The sequence below is a fragment of the Pteropus vampyrus genome, unplaced genomic scaffold (genome assembly GCF_000151845.1).
Source record: "Pteropus vampyrus isolate Shadow unplaced genomic scaffold, Pvam_2.0 Scaffold171, whole genome shotgun sequence".
Classification (NCBI taxonomy): Eukaryota; Metazoa; Chordata; class Mammalia; order Chiroptera; family Pteropodidae; genus Pteropus; species Pteropus vampyrus.
The window spans coordinates 3,875,749-3,885,089 of NW_011888952.1; the positions used below are offsets into that span (position 1 = coordinate 3,875,749).

At 48.4% G+C, this 9,341-nt stretch overlaps 1 protein-coding gene across 1 annotated transcript in view; it reads left to right on the forward strand.

The window, feature by feature from the left end:
* SSUH2 (ssu-2 homolog (C. elegans)) overlaps positions 1-9,341 on the forward strand; it is a 26,252-nt gene that overhangs the window by 4,162 nt on the left and 12,749 nt on the right. Inside the window, exons 2-6 of the mRNA XM_011370655.1 lie at positions 4,943-5,041; positions 5,368-5,449; positions 6,725-6,854; positions 8,061-8,121; positions 9,182-9,306. Coding sequence (XP_011368957.1) covers positions 4,943-5,041; positions 5,368-5,449; positions 6,725-6,854; positions 8,061-8,121; positions 9,182-9,306 — 497 coding nt within the window. The remainder of the gene's footprint in view (positions 1-4,942; positions 5,042-5,367; positions 5,450-6,724; positions 6,855-8,060; positions 8,122-9,181; positions 9,307-9,341) is intronic.

A 9,341-nucleotide genomic window follows, 5' to 3' on the forward strand; every position in this document is an offset into this window, starting at 1 on the left:
GGGGCCGACCTGGTCAGGCTTTCTGGTCTTTCTAGGAAGACCTTTAAATAGCATAGCCAATTATTTGTTTGCTTTTTCTTCTTCGGAAAACAGGACTTCTTTCTTTTCTTTATCTTATAATGAATCATCTGAATTTCCTTATCATTCTCTCTTATTTTAAATTGTGGCAAAATACACATGACATAACATTTGCTGTCTTAGCCATTTTCAATGTACTTTTCAGCACATTAAAGAATATTCACATTGTTGTGCAACCATCGCCACCATCCATCTCCAGAATCTTTTCACTTGCAAAACTGAAACTCTGTCTCCATTAAACAACAACTCCCTATTCTCCTTCTTCTCTGCCCCTGGAAAATACCATTCTTCTTTCTGTCTCTGTGAATCTGACTCCTCGAATCTCTTTTGCACCATCCTCAGTATAATTCAAATCACAAGGCATTTATATGCACCAACTGTATACAAGAAGGCAGGGGTTCCCTGTCTAAAAGGGGCTATCACACCTGTTGAAGGAGATAAGATATGTAAAAAACTAAAGCAGGATGGCAGTGGGGAGCCATTTGAGCAGAGAATTGGCATGATTTAAGTGCTTTTAAGATGCTTAATCTAGAATCAGGGGCAGAAGACGTGGGCTCTGTTTATCCTCTGAAATAAAGTGAATGACATTTCTAAAGAAAAAGTTAAGAGGTTGCCCATTAATTATGCCTTTCTCTACAAGAAAAAGTCCTTTCTGTACAAACAAAAAGTAGCTGGTGGCTGGTGAGCAGAAACACTACCCTGGTAACACTTTGTAAAGCTTTCTCAGCAACCGCCTGATGCCATTTGCATGGAAAGATAGGGTGTTCAGCTAAGTGGAAAGGTCACTGGAGTTGGATCGGACTTGAGTTCTAAGTACTGTTCCATCTCAGCTATGAATGCCTGAGCGCCTTGCCTCAAATCACATCTCCAAGCCGCGTCTTGTTCTTCTGAGAAGTGGGGAAAACAGTGGTTGTCATGAAGCACAAAGAGATTGTGCCTGCACTATCCCTCTGTAAGGGATGCACAGGGTGCAATGCATGTGTTAGGATGAGGTGGCCCAGCTGGTCAACTGCCCTGGAACTCAGCCCCTACACCGTGGAAACAGTGACATGCCCAGTGACCCCCTTTGGAGTACCTCATGCTGGGCATCACACAATGCCCTGTGACGCCTGCGTTCCTGTTGTGCCCGATGAGATCTGCACAGGAAATGACGCGTCTGCCTGCAGTTCAGCCTGGAGTCCTTTATTTTTGTACATAACATAATAGTGAGACTAATTTAGCTCTGATGAATTGCGACTTCCCCGGGAGGTCAGGGTGGCTCCCTGTTGATGGATGGAGCTGAGTTTCCCACCTCTCATTCTTCCCCTCTTCCTGCCCCTTTGTTTGGTTTTCAGCAGGACTTAGCAGCCATATGGCATTTCCTTGCCTTCCCCAGGAGGACAGCACTGATGTCCTAGCTGGCCCAAGACTTCAGGGTGGGCAGGGCGGTCCCTGGGGAGAGGGCTGTGATGGATGGTCTTGCCTTTCTTTCTGCGCTTGACATTTTCACTCTTGTCTCCTGGCTTAAAAAAGCACAAAGAAAGAGGAAGACCCTCCCTCCTGAGGTCCACAGCGCTGACTGAGCATTTATTAAATGCCGGGCTCAGGGCTAAGAGCTGTGTACACATAATCTCATGACACAGGCACTAATATCATCCACTGTTTCACAACTGGGAGAGTTGAGTTCTGCAAGGAAGTGTGGCTGGCAAAGTGTCGTATATTACATGGCTCAGCTCCACTGGATCAGAGCCCAGGTTTCCAAACACTGAGCCTCAGGGATTCCAAGTCCAGTCACCTTGGCTACAGTTCAATCCTGACCTTTATCTTGAATTCTAATAAGTGGGCTCACAGGAACTGTAATGGATGTGCATGGGCCCTAGTCCAAGAAAGGTTCAAACTCTAGCCTCCACCTTTCTGACCCACGTGAGTGTCTAGGTCAGGGTGGGCAAAATAAGGCTCAAGAGTCAAATCTGACCCATGGCCTGTTTTTGTAAAGTTTTATTGGAACAGAGTCACGCTTATTCAATTACGTATTGTCTGTGGCTGCTTTGAGGCCACAGTGGCTAAGCTAAGTAGTTGAGACAGACCACTTGGCCCACAAAGTCTATAATATTTACTACCTGACTATTTATAGAAAACATGTGGTGGCTACACTAGCTTAGAATGCTAATAAAATCATCAGAAACAAAACTATTTAGAACCAAGGTATGAATAATAATTCCAGATGATCATATTGGGGACTTTGGTACCCAGTGGCAGGCCTCATTCTGAAGCTTTGGGGTGACGTTACTTTGCGTCATACCCGTGCTGATCCTGGCTCTCTCATCTGTTCTTGACAGAATCATTTGCTTACGAATATAAGTTTTCTTGCTAAGAAAGGCACTCTCTACCTCTGCAAACATTCTTCTATTTCCGCTTCCTTTGTAAGTTCTCCGCAAGGAGAAAGAGACTTAGAGACGTGTATGTGTTTCTTCTTGTCAGAGGACAAGGACATTTCTGATTTGGGGGGACCAGTAGAATGGGGTTGTTCATTGCTCTTAATGACACCCCCCCCTTCCTCCACTGTTCTTGGCCACATGTTTCAGAATTTCAGGCTTTTTCACCTCGAGTCATCTCCACTTCCAGATAACCTAGGCTACTCCAATTTAGAACAAGATCTGCTTCTTCTTCTGCCCTCTGTTTTTATTAGATTCAAAAGGACAGGACCCATTCTTTTTATTTTTGTGGCGGTCAAGAGCTATAGGCTTTCAAGAGCTGTCCAAAAAAAAAAAAAAAAAGAGAGAGAGAGAAAGAAGAAAAGGAAAAAAAAAGGGATGTAGGGTATGTGGTTGGTCAGCTGAAAGTTTGGCCTGAGTGTGCTTCAGTGACTTGATGCAGAGAGAAGCACCTTCCACCGACCGTTTGTTAGTTTACTCTTTAAAGCCAACTTTATGTGATTAAATCAACAGCTAGAAAGATAGCTAGGGATTCTTGTCCCTCAGAACAGGTTTGAGGGGTGGCCCAGTGGGCTGGAACTGGAAGAATGAGCATCTATTCTGCTCTAACTCCACCTCTGTGTACCCTAGAAATACTGGAGTAAACTGAGCCTCAGATGCCTCATGTCAAGTGGACTTAGAAGTCCTGCCTTCCATACCTCCGGGTGGGAAGGTGGGAGTGAAGCAACAGGTATAGGGAGGTGCTTCATGAATCGTCTCGAGTTTCTGGGGGCCCGTTCTTATATTATACTTTCCTGCTTGGAGTCTCAGGGCTGTATATATCTATGTCACAGCCTGACAGACCAAGATGAGGTTTTAGAAGCAGATCTATAGTGAGTGATTTCGTCCATTGGGTTTCTCTCATGAAAAGTGCTTGGAAAGAACATGCACTTTGGAGATCGATGGATCATGGTTTGAATCCTGCTCCATCACTCACTGGCTGTGTGATCTTGGGTGAGTCACCACCTTTTGAGCCTCAGTCTTCTTATTGGTAGGATGGGGTAGTATTAAGCTGTCACTTTGTCATTTAAGAAGCAGGCACCAAGATGGCATTAGATGTGCCAGAGGTCCCTCGGAGACACCTGTGAAGTGAAAAGGGGAGAGGCAGCAGATGTAGGCAGGGATGGTCTTCAGACTGCAGTGCAGATTGGACTTATGAGAGGAGAGACGGCAGGAAGGAGTATGAGCAGAAGGAGACTCAGACGATGGTGTGGCTCCAAGAAAGTCTAGCCTAGGTGTGCGGGGAGTCCCAGGGCAAAGACTCCATTAAAGGAAGTAACAAAATGTCTCACATGTCAGTGCCTTGAAAATAGCAACCATTTTGTTATAGTTCCTAATTTTTGAGATCAGAAATTTGGGCAGGGCTCAGCTAGGTGATTCTAGGGTCTGCCTTAGTTAAAACTGCTGCGACAAAAACACCATAGACTGGGTGGTTTAAACAATGAACATTTATTCCTCACAGTTCTGGAGTCTGGGCAGTCCAAGATTAAGGTGCTGACAGATCTAGTGTCTGCTGAGGACCCACTTCTGGCTTTTAGACACTGCCTTCTCATTGTGTGCTCACGTGGCAGAGAAAGAGCACTCTGGCCTCTTTCTTTTTTTGTGAGGACACGAATCTCATCATGGGGGCTCTTCCCTCATAACCTCATCTAGACTTAATCATCTCCCAAAGACACACCTCATAACACCATTTCATTGGGGGTTAGGGTTTCGGTATATGAATTTGGGGGGCAAACAGCCATGCAGTCCATTATAGGTCACTTAGTGGATTTCATCAGGCAGCTGGTGAAATCAAGATGGCTTCATTCACATGCCTGGTGGCTTGGTGGGGGTGGCTAGAAGGCTGGGCTCGGCTGGGCCCTCTCCTTGTAGCCTTAGGGCATCTCTATGTGTTCTGCCAAGCCCGATTTTTTACATGGCAGCTCGGGACTCAAGAGGGAGTGCTCCCAGAGGCCAGGAGTAGACGCTGCAGTCTCTTCATGGCTTCCGTTCTGTTCCCTCGGTTGAAGCAGTCTCAAACCTGCCCAGGTTCAGGGGAGGAGACATAGACCCATCTTTCAATTAAGAGAGGGGCATTGAAGAAGTGTAACCATCTATAATTCAGTATCTATTTCCTAGGGTTGTGAACTATGACAAAACATTTATAAAGCATCTGTCATGGTAACTGGCATAGAGTAGGTGGCCATCGAATAGAAGCTGCCATCCATAATGTTTTCCTGTCATTACAGCTGCTACTGTTACACCCTGCACTATTTATGCCTACCACGGGTTTTGTGTCCTGAGGGTGCCAGAAGGTGCCAAAGTGGGCTTAGTTAAACTGTGAGGTTTTACCCTCATTTGTTAGCTTCCTATGAAGTTGTCACCAAGCCCCCTTCCATTCCTGAGACTGAGGACTGCTTGTCCTTCTGCAGGTGTGGTGGACCTCAGCTTCGAGGCCGAGAGTCCTCTGGCGCCCCCAGCGGAACTCCTGGAGAGGCTGCCTAGCTATGACTGCCTTTTTCAAGGAGACGGTAAGTCTGTGGGGTCTTGGTTTCTGTGGCCTCTTCTTGGGGCTTCTGCTGTTTGGGGGGATGTCTCTAGACAAGGTCAGTGCTGGGATAGCTCCCCTTTCCTCTGGGGGTCATGGGAAGCCCCTCGTCACCAGTGGGAGGAAACAGAAGGACATGGGACGTAAGCCCTGTGTCCACGAACATTCCATGGCCATGTCCATCTGAGACCAGAACGATGCTGGTCTGAGAACCATTCTCCATCTGTTCTTTCTCACATTCTGCCAGTCTTTCTTTCATCCCCACAAGTATCTGTTCCTTCGAGCTAGTCCCTGGTTCTTCTCTTCCAGGACGACAGATATTCTTCCCACCTTTGGAAGCCCTGGGGACACCCCACGAACAAAGGGGCTGGTCCTCATTCCTGGAACACAGGTGAGCTGCAAGTGAGCTCAGCAACCCTCACAGAGCCATCCTCACCATCACCATTGCCCCCAAGAGCTCTCCTTGGGGTCTCAGGGGCCATAGTCTTGACCCTGACAGCACATTAGGATCCAGACCTCCTAGATCAGATTCTCCAGGGATGGGGCCTGGGCATCTGTATTTTACCCAGCTCTTCAGGCTGTTTGGTTCCCAAGCCAGAGCTGAAAACCATAGTGGAGATTATGGGCTGCAGATACAACTCCTGGACCAAATCCAGCCCACCGCCTGTTTTTGTAAATCGAGTCTTATCGGAACACAGCTACTCTCATCTGCTTACTCACTGTCTGTGTCTACTTTTAAACTATAACAGCAGAGCTGAGTGGTTGAGACAAAGGCCAGATAGCCTGCAAAACCTAGAATATTTACTGTCTAGCCCTTTACAGAAAAAGCTTGCTGCTCCCTCGAGAGGCCCACACCTTTCTTGTTTTGAGAGGACTGGGCTCCAGCTTTCCCTCCAGCTTTGTGCAGAGAGAAGTGGAAGCCTAGAGCATCTCCCTTCCTCCTCTCTGGCTGCCCACCCTCCGTGCCCAGTGCAGTCCTGCTTCCTCCCAGTCTGCACGCCTCCTGCAGGCCCTCAGGGGTACTGGAGACACAAGCATGCATGACAGGAGCTAAGCATTTTGAGTTGGGCTGCTGTGGTAGATACGACAGAAGAGAAGGGAGAAAAGGGCTCATGCTTACTGGAGGCGTTGGGGTGGGGAGAGCTTCTCTAAGCAGGGGACCTGGCAGCTGGGCCTCGGGAAAGAGTTTTCCAACAGACTCATGGTGAGTCGCTGTGGGCACTGCTGCTGGTTGGTTCTTGGCTGGGGTCTTCCCATGAAGTTGTTCGCAGCTCCTCTGGCTGAGATCACATTCCCCTAGGGTGGGAACCTTGTTTCACCTAACTCCACCTCCTTAGCTATGTGACATCTTCTCTGGAGCTCAGTTTTCCTCATCTGAAAAATGACATAATTTATCTTTTTCTTTTTCTTTTGAGTTCTAAGGTTCTATCAGCCCTTCTCCTGAGCACCACACTTCAGAGAAAGTGGTTTTGCTGTCTTCTAGAAAGACCTGCCACTTTCCCAGCCCCTGTATCTGTTCGCCAAGATGCCCTTCCTAGCTAATCTCCTGATTACATTCCCACTACTGTGGACCAGTTTCCGTCTGCACAATGAGGGGGCTGCCTGGCACGGATGAGCCCGCGGGCCCTGCTCAGACCCCATTGCCTCTCTGCTCCTTCCCCAGCAGAGTCCCCGTGGTGACGGAGGAGGTGGCACGTGAAGCCCTTCTCAGCTTTGTGAACTCCAAATGCTGCTACGGCAGTGCGGCTGCTGGCAACCTCGTCATCCAGGAGCTGAAGCAGCAGAGCGTGTGCAGGGTAAGGAGTCTGGCCTGGCAGAGGCTCACGTAATGTAAGCTGGGCGAGGGCAGTGTGTGTGAATGGAAGTGACACTGAAGTCCCTTCTGTGACTTTCCTGGTTCAAAGTCTGAGTAATAATAATACAAGGAGTAGTTATTATCAATCGTTGAAAAGCTGGAATGTGCTAGGCATCACGTAAAGCATGCTACATGTATGCTTTATCACATCCTCACAGCTACCGACATCGTAGGTGTTTACAGAGGAGGAAGTGGATGTTTAGAGAGGTGAAAGTACTTGTCCAAAAATATGTGGCTAGATTGAAGCTCAGGTTAGCTGGCACCAAAGCCCATGTCCTCAAACACAAGGCTGACCCGCTTCTGCACGGGGTGGGCTGGGAGAGGTCCCTCCACTTCCCTTCATCCCAGCTTCCTCTGCCTCCCCAAGTCAAGTCTGTGCCAAGGAATCATCTACTCCTCGCCAGAGCCCGACGCTCCAGGGAAATCCTGCACCAAGACCACAATCAGGGCTGCAACAGGCACCTATGTCACCTTTTGCATTGACAGGGCCGAGAGGTAGCTTCTAAGTTCACATTTTCTAGTGTCCCTGGCACAGCCATTTTCTGGGGAGCACACCATCACATAGAAATCAGACAAGGCTCCCAGGGAGTGGTTAGAGCAGCGATCTGGGGGAAGAGGCCCATGCGTAGCTGTTTGGCCTTGGGCAAGTCAACTGACCTCTCTGAGTCTCTATTTCCTCACATGAAAAAGGAGGAGCCAGGTGATTTACAAGATCCTTTCCCATTTTGTGTTTCTGTGGATGAGGACCAAGAAGGAGTATCTTGACATCAGGCGGATAATTTCCTCCAGAAGGGGAGCCTCGTGGCAGTGGATTCCAGCAGCCTGCATCTGTCAGAGGGCAATTACTGCTCCAAAACTTGCCTCTGAGAATGTTTCTATGTATAAAGAAATGGGGGGCTGAAATTGCCCCAGCTGTGAGCCTGTCAGGAGAGGTTTCCTGGGGCCAACTGACCTCCCTACAGATGTGCCAGGACATCTGGAACAGAAATCACTGTTGCCAGCCTCTTCTAAACAGCTCCCAGGTGCCATGCAGGGGGCCTTCTGGTTTCCCCACGGAGCCCTGGCAGGCGGGGAGCTCCCTCTACGTGCATAATGCTCTGTCCTCCTAAAGGGCACACGTGTAAATGTGCTGTCTTTTTCTCTACAGTATCGACTAGAGACTTTCAGTGAATCCAGGATAAGCGAATGGACATTTCAACCCTTCACTCGTGAGTTGTCTAAAGTCAGTTTAATTGGGAGCAAATATGCCAGGGGCTAGTCTTAGCCACTAACCTCGAATGAGATGCTCTTCTGCTCAGGGACTCAGTTTCCCACCCCCTGAAAAATGAGAGAGTGGGCTTTCATCTCAGAGACCTGTCAGTGCTGATTTTAGCAAAGGTTTCTCAACCAGGAAATAGTTTGTAGAAGGTCTTGAGAAAGCCTAGCATTTGCCTCGCCACAAGGTGGTGCTGCCACGTGGGGCTAGATTGCAAAGGCAGCTTGTGTGCTGGGGCATCTCCCGGCTTCCCAGGCCATCCCAGCACCTCCTGGAGTCGCTAGGCCCCTGGGCCCCCATTCACTGTGCCATCTTACGTCCTGCGGAACTCCACTAGAGGATTCAAACTTCTCTGTCTGGGGAGCCCTATGCTGTGCCTGTTTTCTCAGCTGACGACTCCAGTTTGTCCTTCAAGACTCAGCTCATGAGTCACCTATTTTATGAAGCCTTTCAGAATTTCTTCACTTGACACTTCCCTCCCCAGCAGAATGAGCCAGTCTCCTGGGCTTTTCTTGTTTCTCTTGTATGAAACTCTTGTCCAAAGCACTTATCATTGTGGTTGTAGCTGTGTCTGTCTTCTTGAGTGAAGGAGGAGAAAGAGAAAGTGGTGGGGATGGAGACGATAGTGATAATAGTGCTTGTTTATTGAGCCTTCACCATGTGCCTGTCCTGTGCTAAGTATTTATATGTCTTCTACGTAATTTTCATTACTATCCTGTAGGGCGCAACCATTATCCCCATTGCAGAGATGAGAAAACTGAAGGTCAGCGAGGTGAACTAAGTTGTCTGGAGTTATGTAGGTAGGAAGTAGAAGGACCAGGAGTCACAGCTAAGTGTTTTCAAACCCACAGCTCAGGTGCTGAATCACTGACTCCAGAGGGATCCTTATCTGCCTGTCTCTGTAGCCTCAGGGTCTAGCCTGGCACCCAGCAAAGGGGCATAGTATTTGGTGAATAAGCGAAATCTTGTCCTGGCAGCCTTGCTATTTTTACAGTGATCCTTTTCTGTGTCAGACCATTCAGTGGATGGGCCACGAGGAGGAACCTCCCCCAGGCTTTGGGACATCAAGGTCCAGGTTCCCCCAATGTTTCAGGAAGACACCAGGAAGTTCCAAGTCCCTCACTCATCACTGGTCAAGGTAACGATGATTGTTGGAACCTTGGCCCTTCTCTC